The sequence below is a fragment of the Sitophilus oryzae genome, unplaced genomic scaffold (genome assembly GCF_002938485.1).
Source record: "Sitophilus oryzae breed Bouriz unplaced genomic scaffold, Soryzae_2.0 scaffold_1625_pilon_pilon, whole genome shotgun sequence".
NCBI lineage: Eukaryota > Metazoa > Arthropoda > Insecta > Coleoptera > Curculionidae > Sitophilus > Sitophilus oryzae.
Genome location: NW_022146309.1, coordinates 1,905,220 through 1,924,345, shown reverse-complemented (window position 1 = coordinate 1,924,345; position 19,126 = coordinate 1,905,220). Strand labels below are relative to the sequence as shown.

The following is a 19,126-nucleotide window of genomic DNA, read 5'->3' as shown; positions in this document are numbered from 1 at the left end:
ATAAACTCAATATTTTGTCTATAATATTTTGAATATTGTTATATTAACGACCACATATAATAAAAAATAATTAAAATAAAAAAAAAACATAAAAAAATGCAGTCCACTAAATTTATAAGAGATTATGCTATTATAAAATTATTCTTTCAATTAAAAAATATGAATAATTTGCGGAGACTTTAGATGTACAAAATATTTACTCTAAAATTGTTTCAAAAACCAATCTATATAAATTATCTCGTAAATTATTATTGCAATGAAAATTTTATGGCAAATCCCCTGACCAAAAAATATTTTCACGCGCATATTTGAGACAACCTGTATATCTAAAAATCTATTTTTAAAATCTGCCCACATGCTAAAAAATAGCATTTAATTAATTACATAATATATTAGCTTCTAAAATAAACAAATATAATTAAATGTTTATTGATAATTACTATCAGCTTGCCGATTTACATCCGATGGAAATCTAAAAAAAACTCAAAGAACAATTTTTTGGATTATTACTACAATTAATAGCAGCACACAGTAAGGCACTCATTTTTTGTCACTCCGTCTCTGTGCTGGGACGCAACGCTCGAGCCTCGCAGCTCGACGGATGGAATTCAACTAACACGCTTTGCAATCTGCCGATATTCGACAGATTGCAAAAACTGGCAGAAAATATTTGCGAGAGTACAACTACTATTTTCCTTAAACTATGCTAGAAGCTAGAGGACAGCTTTTTTTAAAACATTTGTTTCCTTACCGTTTCTCTGAAATTTGGAGAAAAAAAAACACTTTAGTTATATTTGGGGGCGAACCCTTATCGGGATAAATTTAAAAAGATCTTAATTGAAATTTATAATTTTCCAAACAAATTGAAGAAAAATGTTAAATATTTGAATTTTTCAGCGACTTGTAATTTTTTTTAAATTTGTACTATCATCCCCTAGCTTCTAGCCACACTATCTCGGTTAATTTTGATCTGAGCAAAAAAAGTATAGAGATCATTTCTATGTAAAATTTAACGCTCCACAACTTTTGTTTAAACTTTTTTCTCTAGTTCTTACCGTTTGTCCAAAATTTCGAAAAAATAATTTTATTTATTTCACCCCTTCTCTTTAGATCTTTCAAAGTACCTTATATCAAAAATTCAAGATTTTACGGAAACTTCGTATTTAAAGGCCTATTTTCTTGGATATAACATACCATACTGGTCACTTTATTTCCGTGGTCTGTCTTTTAATGCATCCGACATAGATAAATATATAGCCGCAATAGGCCCTCGCGGCCGCAGTGGAGTGTTCCACCTGGGACCCACTCTTAGTCAATACAAATTGATAAATATAGTATACAACCAGTAAACAAACAGAGAGACAGAATAAAAAGCGGCGGTTCATAAGTGAAATAACATAATAAATGAAGATAATATCTCTGTTATTTTATAATGTTAATTAACAATGTTGCTTGACAACTTGGAATAAAATATCTCTTTTATAATATATAGGGTGTTTCAAAACAAATGCGAAAAACTTCAGGGGGTGATTCCTTGTTCAAAATAAAGGGGAGTTTGCTTTATAAACGTTGGGTCAAAAGTCAATCATTAGGGAGATATCGCGGTACAAAGATGGTGGAAAAATAATGTTTTTATTTTTTATCTTGAAAACGAAAAGAGATAGACTAATGAAATTTTATGGAAGCATTACTGTTATGAAAACACACTTTCTGGTAATTTTTTCACTTTTTTAAAATGAGTGGAAGGGGTTGAAATAAACTACCCCTATTATACTTGTTAACGAAATTTAAAATTTAAAAATCACAACCAAACCAAACCCCTATCATTCTTGTTAACGAAATTTAAAGAAAAATCTTATCAAACACATGCAAAAAAATTAATTTGGATAGTTTAGTTTGTTTAGAAACTTTTTTATCTCTTGTGTTTTTTTGATAAAACTCACCGATTTGAAATTAAAAAATAAAATGTAAATCTTTACATGTCAGGACAAAACACATTTTTAGATTAACAATCTTAGAAAGAAAATAACGATAATAATAATCATCTAGATAATAACGTATTGCGGTCGAGTAATGCCAAATAAAATAATATTAGAAACATCCTAAAAAGTAACAGCGGCCGACTAGATTTTTTCCTAAAAAAATTACAGCAGCCCACTAGATTCTTTATCAGAAAATGTTTTTTGCCCTGACATGTAATGCTTTACGTTTTATTTTTTAATTTCAAATCGGTGAGTTTTATGAAAAAAATACAAGAAATAAAAAAGTTTCTAAACAAACTAAACTATCCAAATTAACTTTTTTGCATGTGTTTGATAAGATTTTTCTTTAAATTTCGTTAACAAGAATGATAGGGGTAGTTTATTTCAACCCCTTCCACTCATTTTAAAAAAATGAAAAAATTACCGGAAAGGGTGTTTTCATAACAGTAATGCTTCCATAAAATTTCATTGTCTATCTCTTTTCGTTTTCAAGATAAAAAATAAAAACATTATTTTTCCGCCATCTTTGTACCGCGATATCTCCCTAATGGTTGACTTTTGACCCAACGTTTATGAAGCAAACTACCCTTTATTTTGAACAAGGAATCACCCCCTGAAGTTTTTCGCATTTGTTTTGAAACACCCTGTATAAATATGGAATAAAATATGTCCTAAAATGCTTAGTTTCGGAGATACAGAGTGTAGAAGTTTCATTTTTGTTTCCGTCCAAATAATTTATGAATTAAATTCAATATTTGGATGACAATTGGTGCCTGGAAGTTTTTTAACATGAGAAATTTGATTTTGATGTCAATATGACTCCTACTTGTAGAGGGCGCCACCTACATATAAAAAAGTCTCCTGGTAAAAATCGCTACTAGTAATGGTTCCCGAGATATTTGGAATCTAAATTATCAATACCTGTCATCATTGAGATAAATTAAACATGTTGACTAAATAGTTACTAGACCGAAATGATAAATTTAAAATGTTTTTGTGCCAAAAGTTCAACAGAAACTGTTTTATCATCATTTTTCGAAGAAAAGTTTATGATTAAGTAATTCAAAAAATAGAAAGTTCCCAAATTAATCATTTCAGTCAAAAAACGATCTACTCAACATATGTTTATTTTTTGTCAATAATGACAAATATTGACTACTTTCAATCTAAATATCTTGAGAACGGTTGCTCGTAGCGATTTTTACCAAGATACCTTTCTTACGTAAAAAAATGTCGTAAATGTATATTTTTTTACTCAGTAGGGGTCAAGTTTCATTTAGCCGAAATCTGATAAAAATGAAAAAAAAAAATTTTTTTGTCATTTTGGCACCTCAAGGAGTATATTACTGAAAAAATTTTATTTTTATTAATTATTTTCACCATTTTATGAATGCAGTTTGAAAGTAACGAAATGACATACATGAAAAAATAATGTTATTTCATATTTTAGACGTCTTTGTAACTACTAATACGAAAATGAAATTCCGCGGAAATGCGCTGTTGCCATTTTTTGAATACGGTTTAGAAGTAACGAAATGAGATATATAAAAAATTAATATTATTTTACATTCTAGACTTATTTTTAAGCACCGATACAAAAATGAAAATCCGCGAAAATGCGTTGTTACACCACGATGCAGTGATCTTCTTCCCGACCTTTGACACAGATCAATGAATAATATCTATTCTTATCAACTTAATATCGCTATGGTCAATAAATGCGAAAATTTAAAAAAAAATTGTCAATAAAGCATAAAAACGACAACTAAACCAAACCGAACCCTAAAAAACAACCAAACCAAACCTACTAAACCCACTATAATCAAACCAACTATAACCAAACCCACTATAATCAAACCAACTACAACCAAACCCAATAAAAACAACTAAACCAACTAAAACCAAGCCGAAAGTATGTAAAAAAGTTGAGAATACTATGGAATACTTCGAAATATTCAAGATTTTCCATTACACCGCCCTTATGATAAATTTCCGCGGAAAAAGTAATATAGAAAAGTTACAGCAAATTATTAATCAAAAAAAATATGTAGTTTTTATTTTCCTATCACATTTCGGCACTTCTAAACCCGGAAAATCAATGAAAATTATTGTGATAAAAATATATTTTCGAATAAAAATTAGTTTACATCGTTATATTAAACGTTTTTACGTCATTCTAATAATGAAAAAACTATTAAAAACACCATAAAATTTTAAATTTTAGTTAATAATAGAAAAATTAAAAATTCGAGTTTTCTCAAAAACAAAGAATTTCCGCGTCAAAAATCAAATTATGTAGTGCTAGTTTTCTTGTATAGAATCATCCTATAAACCGATACCCTATGTAACTGATTTCGATTAAACGCAACTTGAGCCCTCAGTAGTTTTATACAGGTACGGACGAAAAGTTATTATTCTTCAAACCAGATAAAAAATATGTAGGTGGTGCCCTCTACAAGTAGGAGTCATATTGAAATTAAAATCAAATTTCGCATGTCAAAAAACTTCCAGATTACCCATTTTCATCCAAATATTGACGTTACTTCAGAAATGATTTGGAAAAAACGGAAATAAAAATGAAACTTCTACACCCTGTATCTCCGAAACTAAACATTTTAGGACATACATTTATACGAACTTTTTTACTTATTTTTATCTGCAGAATATGCTACCGAAGTTTCCGGAATACAGTTCGGACTGTATTTCCGTGTTTGCTGTATTTTTTTTTGTTTCCAACAAGAATTGTTTTTTTTTTATTTACGAAATACAGGGTCGCTGTTATGTATGGAAACAGTCGATTATTATATAGTATAAATATAGGAGGTACCAAGTTAAATACAAAAGCTATAGGGTTCATAAAATATCTGTTAGCGGGTAATAAATTTAAGTATACAGGGTCGGTCATAAAGTCGTGGCACATCAAAGTTTAATTTTTTTAAATGGAACCCTGTATATTATTGCATATTTTGGTTCTTCCTTCAATTCTAAGCATAAATCGAAACACACAATGTACCTCAAACCAACCGTTTCCGAGTTATTGACCAGTTATTGACTTTCAAAAATATCAGTTGAGCAATTTCATTTAATTAATTTCGATATTTTCAGTATCATTTAACGATGCCATTCTGCCGAAAGTGTGATATAGTCTATAAAATGAATAACTTTGAATTTTGACCGTTATTTTTTACCAACATGGCAAATATAAAATCCCTCTATCAAAAAAGTTACTGATATTCTTTAAGTATTCTTTAAATTGAGTGCCTGAACGAATCAGATAGGTAACTCTTTTTACTTACGTGAAATAGAAAAGGAAAATAATAAAACAAGTGACAGTTCTTCCTCTTCTTGCAAAAATCAACACGAAATGGCATAATTGTCAAAAGTAAAATGTCATCAGCTTTTGACATTTCTAAATATCAGACCAATTCCGTCTGTAATAGAACAGCCTCGGAGCGAGATTTATGACGTCACGCTAATTAGATACGGATTAATAAATATGTTGTAGAATACATGGAAAACATAATTATTCCTCGTATTTTTGGTTTGTATTTTAAAAATGATATAGTTTACATGAAATATACATAATATACAGTTAATAAATATAATATATACCTATTTATAGTAATAAATACTTTGGCAAATAAACTATGAACCATACAAATGCAGCAAATGTTTTACAATATACAAATAATGAATAGGTACATAAGATAATGGGTAAAATGTAAAATATATTTTAAATTTTGGGGTTTGAAAATAGATCTAATTTAACAAAAAACGTTGAATATCTACTAATAGTGATGTATTATTATTTGCTTTCACAAAATTTATATGTATATTTTGCAAGTATCAATGTTCGACAAATTATATTTGCAAATAATACAATATCATAGAAAAAAAGGCGTCAGGGATAGCTATGAAATAAAGATCGCTGTCATTTTATATGTATAATGGTTTTAAAAAAACGTTTCGGCTAACATTATAGCCTTCATCAGTGTTGTGTCATATAAAAATATAGTGTCGAATATAATCCAAAAATTGCATATAAAATATTCACACCAAACCAAACCACATAATGTTTACTGCAATTAATAAACTAATATAAACTTGTCAAAAGATGACCACATATTTTTTAAAATTATTATTCTTAACACTAAAACTATCTACATTGACTATGGAGTACGATTTCAGCCATAGTCACATATAAGGAATAATTATGTTAGCGTGACGTCATAAATCTCGCTCCGAGGCTGTTCTATTAGAGACGGCATTGCGTCAGCATGGTCGCAAGTTGCTAACCTAATAAAATTAACACTAGAAAAGCCCGTGGGAACTGTCAAATTCAAAGTTATTCGTTTCACAGACTATACTTAATAATATTTGACATTAGTTCTCAAATTAGCATTTATAGTTCACATAGTTGGCATATACAGGGTGAGTCTTTAATAAATGCAAATATTTTCAGAGCTGGTATATTTCGACCCCAGGAATACGTCTATGAGGTTTTTTTCGCAAAAAAAGATGGTGAAAATCGTGCATTTTCTTTTAAATTATCCTGTATATTTTTCGAAAACTTTTTAGAACTGCCTGTTCACCGCAAATTTTCCCACGGTATAATTTCTTAATCTGTGATATAGTCTGTAAACCGAATAACTCGAACTTGACAGTTCCCGCGGGTTTTTCTAGTGTTAATTTTATTAGGTTATCAACTTGCGGCCATGCTAACGCAATGTCGTCTCTAATAGAACAGCCTCAGAGCGAGATTTATGACGTCACGCTAATTAGATACTACGGATTAATAAATATGTTGTAGAGTACATGGAAAACATAATTATTCCTCGTATTTTTGGTTTGTGTTTTAAAAATGATGTAGTTTACATGAAATATACATAATATACAGTTAATAAATACAATATATATAATACATATACAATACCTATTTATAGTAATAAATACTTAGGCAGATAAACTATAAACCATACAAATGCAACAAATGTTTTACAATATGGCTGAAATCGTACTCCATAGTCAATGTAGATAGTTTTTGTGTTAAGAATAATAATTTAAAAAAATATGTGGTCATCTTTTGACAAGTTTATATTAGTTTATTAATTGCAGTAAACATTATAATATATAAAAAAAATTATACATCACTATCGATATTGAATGTTTTTTGTTAAATTAGATCGATTTTCAAACCCCAGAATGTAAAATATAATTTACATTTTACCCATTATCTTATGTACCACCTATTCATTATTTGTATATTGTAAAACATTTGCTGCATTTGTATGGTTCATAGTTTATTTGCCAAAGTATTTATTACTATAAATATGTATATATTATATTGTATTTATTAACTGTATATTATGTATATTTCATGTAAACAATATCATTTTTAAAATACAAACCAAAAATACGCGGAATAATTATGTTTTCCATGTATTCTATAACATATTTATTAATCCGTAGTATCTAACTAGCGTGACGTCATAAATCTCGCTCCGTGGCTGTTGTATTACAGACGGCATTGGTCTAATATTTAGAAATGTCAAAAGCTGATGACATTTTACTTTTGTCAATTTTTTTTTTGTTGTTTTCGTGTTGATTTTTGCAAGAAGAGGAAGAACTGTCACTTGTTTTATTATTTTTCTTTTCTATTTCACGAAAGTAAAAAGAGTTACCTATCTGATTCGTTCAGGCACTCAATTTAAAGAATATCAGTAACTTTTTTGACAGAGGGATTTTATATTTGCCATGTTGGTAAAAAATAACGGTCAAAATTCAAAGTTATTCATTTTATAGACTATATTACCGTAGTTACGGCTTTACTCTATGCCTTTGAATAAGAAGACTAAGGAAGGAGCAGGATGCTATCCATGTATTCATGCATGGTGGGCGGAAAAAGCACCATAAAAGCACTCTAGGGTGGGGATCCTTGACAGTTCGGTTTGACGATTCATTTGACACATTTGAATTTGATTTGAAATTTTGTGGATTTGTCAGTCTTTACAGAGCTTATTTTATGTTATTTATTATTTATTCTACTACTGATAGTTGTATAAAGGTAGTAAATCTAGATGGAAATTGTGGCAGAACTTAAATTAACAGTGAAACTATCGCGATTTATCGAAAAAGACTCTAAAATAGTTGATTGTGTAGCGTGCGGTAGATCTCGGCAAAAATTGAGTGAAATAATGCAACAACTTTTCGCTAGTAAGTGTCTATATAATATACATACGTGTAGTAAACCGATCATTTATGAAATTCACTTAAATTAACTAAATTATATATTTTTCTTGCATTTTAGCTTTTATTTATTACTTGTCAAAGATTAGATGTCAAAGAATTTAGATACGTTAATTTGACTTACCTGCTTCAGTAGCGTATCGGATGTTTGTGTTAATAAATACTTATTATAACTTATCTATTTTTATTAGAATTATATATTTTTATAAAAATTTTAATAACTACCAACATTTATTCACAACATAAAATAAAACAACAAATTATTGAGTCTACCCCGTCTACCCTACATCATAGTTTTACATTTTTTAAATAAAATTAGTAACTTTTTTGACAGAGGGATTTTATATTTGCCATGTTGGTAAAAAATAACGGTCAAAATTCAAAGTTATTCATTTTATAGACTATATTACCCTAGTTACGGCTTTACTCTATGCTTACGGCACTAAAAGGGATGCAATTACAGAAAAAATCCGGTGGCTCTCAATTTTTTTTAAAACAAAATCAATTTTTTTTTAATTTTCAAACTTAAATAGCTCGGTTGTTTTGGACTTATCTGAAAAATTGTAAAGAGAAAATATGTTTCTTTTGTCGATATCTACCAGCCCTGAAAATATTTGCACTTATTTAAGACTCACCCTGTATAAAATGAAAGTATATCAAGTCTGGAAATTACAAAATTTTCATTTAACATTTCAATTCTTCAATTTATGTACATTGTGTATTGCTTATTGCTTAAAATTGAAGGAAGAAATTGAAATATGCAATAATATACAGGGGGTTTCATTTAAAAAAAAATAAAGCTTCATGTGACACAACTTTATGACCGATCCTGTATACTTAAATTACTAGTAGCTAATAGGAATTTAAAACCCCATTACAACAGTATCACAGTTTCGGCAGAATGGCGTCATTAAATCAAACCGAACACATCGAAATTAGTTAAATTGAATTGTTTAAGTGATATTTTCAAAAGTCAATAACTCGGAAACGATTGGTTTGAAGTATATACATTGTGTGTATTTCGATTTTTGCTTAGAATTGAAGGAAGAATTGAAATATGTAATAATATACAGGGGGTTCTATTTAAAAAAATTAAACTTTGATGTGCCACGACTTTATGACCGACCCTGTATACTTAAATTTATTACTCGCTAATAGATATTTAAAAACCCTATAACTTTTGTATTTAACTTTTTGCGGTATCTCCTATATTTTACCTAATAATCGACCATTCCATACATAAACCCGACCCTGTATGTATGTTACTTAGTTTTATATATTCTAATAAAACTCTTTTCTCATTTTCTTTTTGATATATGCAGCTCCATTTTTATAAAGTATTTCGTTAGATTTCTCATTCTGAGTGTCAATTCCGGGATCCCGGGATTATAGGCGTTTATCCCGAGACTAGTTGAAGCTTGGCGCATCCGCCACGACATAAGTAAAAAAAAATTTTTTTAAATTAAATGAAAAACAAAATAATCCGGCGACGACAGTTTCCGGCGACGACGAAGCAACTTTCTAGAGCAAGTCGTTAATTCAGTAAAGACGACACAGATAAACATTAGCATTTTATATACAGGGTTGTTCACCACATACGACACGGAGTATTGTAGCTAAACGATGAGATTTTTACAAATTGTAAGTCTTGGGTTCGATGAAGGACTATTAGAGGTACAATTTAAAAATAATTTTACAAGATACAGAGTGTCCCAAATAAATAAAAAATATCAAAGTTGCATTTTTTTAAATGAAAGACCCTGTGTATTATTACATTTTTGGTTTCTACGATTAAAATAATGGTAAATTTGATTAAGGTTTATTTTACTTAAACCTTACCGTTTTTGAAATATTTTCAATTTTGTGAAATTGCAGTAAAAATTTTAAGGCTTCATTCCTCCAAGGGTACCAAAGTTTTTAATATTAAATATTTACTGAAGTTTATTTATTGATCAGTTATTGTATTGCAACAATAAAAATAATACTACCTTATACAGAGTGTCTAAAAATTTATTTTAAATAATTATTAGCTTCAAACGGCAATAACTTGTTTAATTTAAATGGAACACCCTGTATATTTTACGAGAACCAGATGCATAATTTAATTTTTTACCTATCCCTTTAAATTTTCGTAGAATATGCATTTTCTTGTAATTTAGAATTTATTTATCAATCACCCTGTATAAAATGACAGTATATCAAGTCTGGAAATTACCAAATTTTCATTTAACATTTCAATTCTTCAATTTATACATTGTGTATTGCTTAGTTGCTTAAAATTGAAGGAAGAAATTGAAATATGCAATAATATACAGGGGGTTTCATTTAAAAAAAAATAAAGCTTCATGTGACACAACTTTATAACCGATCCTGTATACTTAAATTACTAGTAGCTAATAGGAATTTAAAACCCCATTACAACAGTATCACAGTTTCGGCAGAATGGCGTCATTAAATCAAACCGAACAGATCGAAATTATATTATAACATTACTTATTTATAACAATAGAGACTTTAATTTTGATAACTTATTATTATATTGATTTCTGACTCAAATCCACATTTATTTAGAATAATTTATTAACGAATACAATTAAGTATGTAATTAATTAGTATATGGGCGGAAATAATGGTGCTATATTTAATTAATGGTATACTCTTTTATAAAGATTTAAATAGTTTTCTTTTTGCATACAACATTATTGTTTTTAGCAAAACGATAATATTACTAGAATGTCAATATATGATGTCAATATTCTATGGGTGTCAGTAATAAAATGTCAATATTCCATGGGTATATTGATGAATGAGGTCTAAATTATAAGAAAATGCATTTTCTACGAAAACTTGAAGGGATAGGTAAAAATGGTATAATACAATTTGATAGACAGTTAAATTGTGCATCTGATTCTCCTAAAATATACAGGGCGTTCCATTTAAATTAAACAAGTTATTGGCGTTTAAAGCTATAAATTATTTAAAATAAATTTTTAGACGCTCTGTATAAGGTAGTATTATTTTTATTTTTCCAACACAATAACTGATCAATAAATAAACTTCAGTAAATATTTAGTATTAAAAACTTTGATACCCTTGGAGAAATGAAGCCTTAAAATTTTTACTGCAATTTCACAAAATTGAAAATATTTCAAAAACGGTAAGGTTTAAGTGTAATAAACCTTAATCAAATTTACCTTTATTTTAATCGTAGAAACTAAAAATGTAATAATATACAGGGTGTTCCATTTAAAAAAATACAACTTCGATATTTTTTACTTATTTGGGACACTCTGTATCTTGTAAATTATTTTTAAATTGTACCTCTAATAGTCCTTCATCAAACCCAAAATTTGAAATTTGTAAAAATATAATCGTTTAGCTACAATACTCCGTGTCGTATGTGGTGAACAACCCTGTATGTAGATTTTTCGTACGCGTCTACTTGGGCCACAATACCACATTAGAAGAATGTTACAACATTTGATTTTTCATTAAACTGTCTTCATCACTGTCTTGTACGTTAAAATCCAGACCACGCTTCTACAGTGACCAAATTTTTATGTCTGAAACATGGATTGGTTCTAAAAAATTCAAACTTTTACCAAACCATTAATAAACAGTCATAAAGTATGTCCAACGAGTCATGAAAGATTTCGACAGACAACGTAGAAAAATGACAGAAAATACAATTTACCTGCGAATTGGAATGGCAGTCAATATCAATTACTGTCTCTCGTTGGACATACTTTATATACTTTTGGATACATGTTTTGTTGTGCCGGTAAAAAGAAACAGATTTTAACCATCTGCTCATAACCAGTGGCGGATACAGAGGGGGGGCCCATGGGGCCCGGGCCCCCTCTAAAATCTGTAAATTGGGTTAAATATTAGGCTTTTGGGTTAAAAATGGCGCCCTAAAAGGCATATTTTGCATTATTTTTTATTTGGGCCCCCCCTAAAATAAATTTCTGTATCCGCCCCTGCTGATAACATTTTGTTTTGTTTTGCTATTTCATTTTTATTTTTAGAATATACCAGAAATGGCTTTTGTTAATCTTCCATCACTTCAAATCCTGGAGTTACAAGAAAATCAAATTAAATCAATAGCACCGAACGCTTTTGTTAGTATACAACATTTGTTAATGTTAAATCTTAGCCATAATCAGATAGAAAACATTGAAGCAGCGGGTTTAAAAGGTGCAAAATCTTTGGAAATGCTTGACTTGAGTCATAATGGAATTAAAGCAGTTGTAAGTCCGAATCTCGAAAAGATGGAATGGTTGGTAAGTAAAAATTTGCGTCTATAATTAAAATATTAACTTTATTTGAAATAATGATGCCTAGTGATCGTAAGTAGAGATAGGATTTATTTCCGATATTGATAACTATCGATGGTTATCGATTTATCGAATAACAATAGTTGACTTCAAAATCATCGATATCCTGTCGATATATCGATACCTACGGATATATCGTCACCTATCAATGTATTGATATAATCCTTGTTTATATATTCTTAAAGTTGTTCAACCGACTAGACAAAATGTGCTGCCAACTGGAGGACAAATCGTGAACCTTTCGGGGCGGAGTCAAAAATATCGATTATTTTCGTTATTTTCCTCAGAGTAATGTAATAATATAGCTCGGGTTTCTGCAAACTTTAATAGTGATCAGATGATTAAGAAATTTAAACGAAACTTTTATTTTATTGTAAATTGTAAATTATTTTTGCCTGTTATTTAATACGGTTTAGAATTCTAAACCGTATTAACAAAGAAATTATTATTTCGATATGTTGGTACATTATTTATAATAATTTATGATAATGCTAATTGCTGTTGACTAATATTTAAAAAAAAGTTGCATACCTATTTTAATTTGATTTAATGCAGGTTTATAAAAGAATCATTTCATTCTTAGATTATTTTATTCTAAATTGAGTATTTTACGAATTTTACGATATTTTTTTTGAAAACATAAAACTTTTTACATTTTTGATGCCAACTAATTGGCATGGTATTATTGGTATGGAAATTAGTCAAGAAAGAAAAGAATTGGCTATAACTTGTAATTTTTCGAAAAAAACATATTATACCTATATCGCTGAAAAGCGTAAAAAAATGGCGCTTTTTATGAAGTCATGGCCAACTATATATAATCAACAACCGTTTAAAAAAACATAATGTTTGTGTCATATGTCAAAAATGACAGGCTTTAGAAAAAAAAACAGGAAACACAAACTCATTAGGTATGTGATTATCTACAACTTTTATCTGAAAACTTTTTGTCTGAAATACCGTATGATCGAATAAAAACGGCGTCAGCGATGGCTATGAAATGACGATCGATGATATTTCCCATATAATTTTACATATAAAATGACAACGATCTTCATTTCATAGCCATCGTTGACGCCGTTTTTATTCGATCATACGGCAGACTATAATGGAATTAGAGACAAGTTTTAAAATAGCCAAAATTTGTGAAATATCTAATAAGCCTTGAACTTCTCCGAAAAATCCGAAAGGCACATATGCTCATAAATATTTATGACCCCATAAAACTGCAATTCTTTCCCCATTTAACCGACTCTCTATCTCCAGTAGTTTCCGAGATACCCACAGAGAACATCGTAGGAAACTCACACTGTATAGTATTTAGAAACTAACTATTATTATTTGACTAGATTAATTTGATTAATAAGACTTGATTAATTTAATTTAAAATAAATTTGATCAGATTTTTTTTCGATTCTACTACCAGAAAACCAAAATTATATGATAACGCACTTTTCAACGAAGTTGAAGGAAGATATAGTGTATCTATCACAATACTTAATAGAATTACTACAATTAGAAGAAAAACAAAAAGAAAAAATACCCAAATACCTTCACCTACTACTCATCTACAAAATAAACTAATATAATCTCTTATAAAAAAACTACACAACTACTTCTTGTATTCTACACTGAAAAAATTATCAAACTTACTAATTAATCAAACAAAAAGAAAAAATAACCAAATTATCCCTTCACCTACTACTTATAACTACAAAATAATAAACTTTAAAAACACTACTAAACTATTTCTGGTATTCTACACTAAACATTATAATTATACTTAATAAAATTAATCTAATTTTACACTACAACCACTACAACTACAAAGAAATAAGAACATTTTTTAAAACTAGAAGAAACAGAACTTCGATACGTGCGACCAATATAATAGATCAAGCGGACAAAGAATATAAAATATTTTAAAAATGTGCCATTCAGAAAGAAAAAATATCTCGAAAATTATCTAAACAAACATTTTTTTTCTTATCAGTGAAAAGCATCGGCCTCGTCGGCCTTGCGGAATTTGTCGGATATTTACAATGGTCGAATTGTATAATTACCAGGTTTTATACCATATCTAATAGACAAAAAGTATCTGGGCGATTAGTAACCAATTGGCAGAGTCCGAAAATTATCGATTTTTATTTTCTCTGTTTTTATTGGTCGCTTCAAAATTCAGAGTAACAAAAAATGTTTTTCTGTAGTAAAAGACCGTGAAATACTAATACGCCTATCTGGTGCTTTACATCCATAAACGTCTTAGGTTGAGCTACTTTAAAAATTCATATACAAGGATATAATTTATATAAGTATCGGTTATTGATAATAATATTGATCGATATACTGATATATAGATAGTTATAGATATGTCGATAAGACAGCTTTTTATATTGGATAGTTACGATTAGGGATATTTTTTTCGATCTATTTATGACTATCGATAGTTCTCATTAGTTCGCAACCATAAGAATAAGTGATTTTAAAGTTATCGCTATATCGATATCTATCGATATTTATTGATAAACCGGTAGCTATCGGTAATTTGATAGTTATTGATCTTTTGAGTTATCGATATATCAAGTTATGTATACGTATCAATATATCAAGTTATTGATAGTTATATGTACCGGGTGCGTCTCAAAAGTGGCTCACCCCCATAACTTTTTTATTTTTTCAGATAAAAAAACGAGATTTGGTATATTAGTATAAACCAAAACTGTTTATTCATCCTGTTCATTTACTACAATTGGTTTTGTTCAGATCTAGTTTATTAGTAACCAATTGGAACAGTCCGAAAGTTATCGATTTTATTTTCTCCGTTTCTTACTATCGCTCTCAAATTTCAGAGTAACAAAAAATGTTTTCTGCAGTAAAAGACCGTGAAATACGCCCCGCCATCTGGTGCTTTACATCCATAAACGTCTTAGGTTGAGCTACTCTTTTAAAAATTCATATACAAGGATACTATAAAGTATCGGTTACTGATAACTATCGAGTATACTGATATATAGATAGTTATAGATATGTCGATAAGACAGCTTTTTATATTGGATACTTACGATTAGGGATATATTTTCGATTCATTTATGATCATCGATAGTTCTCGATAGTTCGCAACCATAAGAATAAGTGATTTTAAAGTTATCGCTATATCGATATCTATCGATATTTATTGATAAACCGGTAGCTATCGGTAATTTGATAGTTATTGATCTTTTGAGTTATTTATATATCAAGTTATGGATACGTATCAATATATCAAGTTATTGATAGTTATATATACCGGGTGCGTCTCAAAAGTGGCTCACCCCCATAACTTTTTTATTTTTTCATATAAAAAACGAGATTTGGTATATAGGATATGACATAAATTAGGATTGATTTACGTATTCAATTGTTTTTGGTCACTTCCTGTTTCACCGGAAATGACTACAAGTTTTGATTTTTAAATGGCACCCTCGGTATTTTTTTACTTTATTCGATAGAAAATGACACTCTGAATAGAATGACATATCATATGTCAACTTTTGACATTTGCGCTTAATAAAAAATCGTATTTTACTATTCAATCTAGAGTGCCATGACTATGTTAAAAACACTATTTCTTAATCAAGGAGCCTTGAAAAAATAGATTTGATTGTCTAATGTTTTTAGTGTCTTGTCCTGACCAGTTAGAAAATGCTCAAATCGTATTTTTACTCATATCTTAATTTTTTCAAATTATACGAGGGCAGCTCATTAGCATGTTTGGAAAAAGCATTTTTTACGAATAATTTGATACCACACCTTGGTATTTCGAGTGTTATAATTTCAAATAAACCATATGTGAAAATATCAAAAGTTGGCATATGATATGTCATTCTATTCAGAGTGATATTTTCTATGGAATAAAGAAAAAAAATACTGAGAGTTGCATTTAAAAATCAAATTGTAGTCATTTCCGGTGAAACAGGAAGCGACCAAAAACAATTGAATACCGTCAATCAATCCTAATTTATGTCATATACTAACATACCAAATCTCGTTTTTTTATCTGAAAATATTAAAAAGTTATAGGGGTGAACCACTTTTGAGGTGCACCCGGTATATGGAGTTATCGACATATCGATAACTAAAATATATTGATACGTGAATTGCAATAACTTATCGATAGGTAAAATCCATTATCGTCCATCCCTAGTCGTAAATAGGGATGGGATTTATTTCCGATATATCGATAACTATCGATATATCGAATACCAATAGTTGACTTCAAAATTATCGATATATCGCTACCTATTGATTTATCGTTTCCTATCGATTTATATACACCTATCTATATACTATATAGTTATCGACATATCGATACGTGAATTGCGATAACTGATCGATAGGTAAAATCCATTATCGCCCATCCCTAGTTGTGAGTTAGTGAATTATGATTTTGATAAAACCGATGAATGTTGAAGTTACCCGCGAGTGGAAGTCATTGGAATGAATGAATTATTATTTTTTGTTTTAAAGTCAATAAAAATTTACATTCTATACAATTAATCGAACATGTAAAGCTGCGTATAAATATGTCGAGACGAGTGCGAGAGACACCCGAGACGAGTCAACCTCAAGCGGATTTGAGGTTGACTCGTCATATTTGGACGGGGTCTGAGCCTATGGTCTGAGCTTCGAGCCGAGCCTATGCCCAGCCGGACGGCGCTGTCTCCGTTTTTTCGGGAGCCTTTGGCGAACCATCAAAAGGATTGGGGCGTCTATTTAACCAGTGGCGTATACACCGCGGCTCCGCGGAACAGGTGCCTCTAGTCTCAAGGGGCTCGGATTCCACATCCCATTTTTAAAATATAAATATTCTTTCCTTTATTTGTAATAATGTTAATAATGCATCCTAACTAGAAAGATGCAATTTTGTCTTCTCTAAAATAGTATAGGTAAGTTAGCCAAAGTAGGTAAATCTCATATACAAAGATTTATTAGTGATTTCTTTTATAAAAACATGAAAATTTTATGAAAAATGAATAAACGTAATGAACTTTTCGTCGAGTTATTAACGGCTCAAACGTAGATTATGCGCTATTTCTGCTGAACGGAATTAAAGATGTAAAACAAGCTTCTTTACATATAGGATACATAGAAGATAAGAGAGGCAAATCGAGTTTGTTGAAAAAGGTGGCCATGCTATTAAAAGTTCCATACGGTACTCTCATAAGTAAAGGAAATCGACAAAGAAAGGAACGATCCGATATAGAAAAATCCAGAAATTTGAACTATCCAGCCTACTAAGAAACTTAATTTATGGCAAATATGAAAATAATAAAGTTCCCGCCATAGAAATAATTAAAAAAAACTCTCCGAGCTTAAAAAAACCCTGTTCAGAAAGCACATTACGGCGAAGGTTTAAAAAACTGGGAATTAGATTTAAAATTATATACACATTAATAATTTAAAAATAATTAATAAGCGTGCTGCAATGATGGAAAGCCATAGAATAATAATGTGGCGAATTAAATACCTTCAAAAAATATACAACTTTAGAAATGAAGAAATGCAGATATATTATTTACAATATATGTTCCAGGTTAGTTATTGGCATTTAAATCTTAATTACTTAAATTTCAAATTTTTTAAATAAATAAAGTCGTATTAGGTCTTATCTTACAGCGCTTTCAAATGGAACGGAGCGTCCGCGACGGACCGTCCGCGACTTCGAGCAAGTACCATGAGCTTATATGAACAATTTCACCTGGGTCGCGTATGCTCCGTCCGGATGAGCTATCTTGAAAAAACATCTGTGCGGACGCTCTGCGCGTACGGTCCGCTCCATCTGAAAGCGCTGTTACTCTATTTAAACATTTTATAGATATACAAACCACATACAAAATATATTATTGAATAAAATAATCAAAGACTCAAAAAAAACGGCACTGGCAAAAGGCTCCGCCGCCGCCGCTGCCGTGCCGTTATCTCCAGGTATCTCAGTCGGCGTTCTCCAGTTTTTTTTTAATGTAAACAGTCCGAATATAATTTAAATTTATCATGAATTCCATCTAGCTTTTTTTTTTTACCTATTTTGAAATTAAACAAACATATACAGGGTGTTTCAAAAAACATGTTCCATCTCTCGTGGGGAAGTTCCTCACGTAAAAAATAAGATTTATTTTTTATATCAACCAATCAATTCTTGCTTTTGATTCGTAGCTACAGGGTGTTAAAATAAGGTTCTTAACCGTCCTCTATTCCAGAAACAGTCCTCTTTTTGATCTGATTGTCCTCTTTTCTCACGTATTGAAAACTTTGTTGCATACCAACTTCAAAATCTAAAAAATATTCGTTTATCGCCACAATGCTTTAAAGAATTGTTAATCTGTGTCTTTTATGTAATTTTATGTTTACTTACTGTTAGTTTATGTCTTGAAAAAAAGTTTTGTTGACAATGGTTTGCTTTATTTTAATAAGTTTTGAGTATAAATATTTTTGTTTGTTTTATATATTTATCGCATACCGTTTATATAACTTTTTGGTAAACTCTCGACATTTGAGCGAAGTTTCAAAAATGTTTCGCCTGTG

At 29.8% G+C, this 19,126-nt stretch overlaps 1 protein-coding gene across 5 annotated transcripts in view; it reads left to right on the top strand.

Annotated features, from left to right (window-relative positions):
- LOC115880507 (protein artichoke) overlaps positions 1–19,126 on the top strand; it is a 140,955-nt gene that overhangs the window by 93,387 nt on the left and 28,442 nt on the right. For all 5 annotated transcript variants that reach the window (XM_030897724.1, XM_030897723.1, XM_030897725.1 and 2 more), the window contains one exon: positions 12,257–12,511. In XM_030897724.1, coding sequence (XP_030753584.1) covers positions 12,257–12,511 — 255 coding nt within the window. The remainder of the gene's footprint in view (positions 1–12,256; positions 12,512–19,126) is intronic.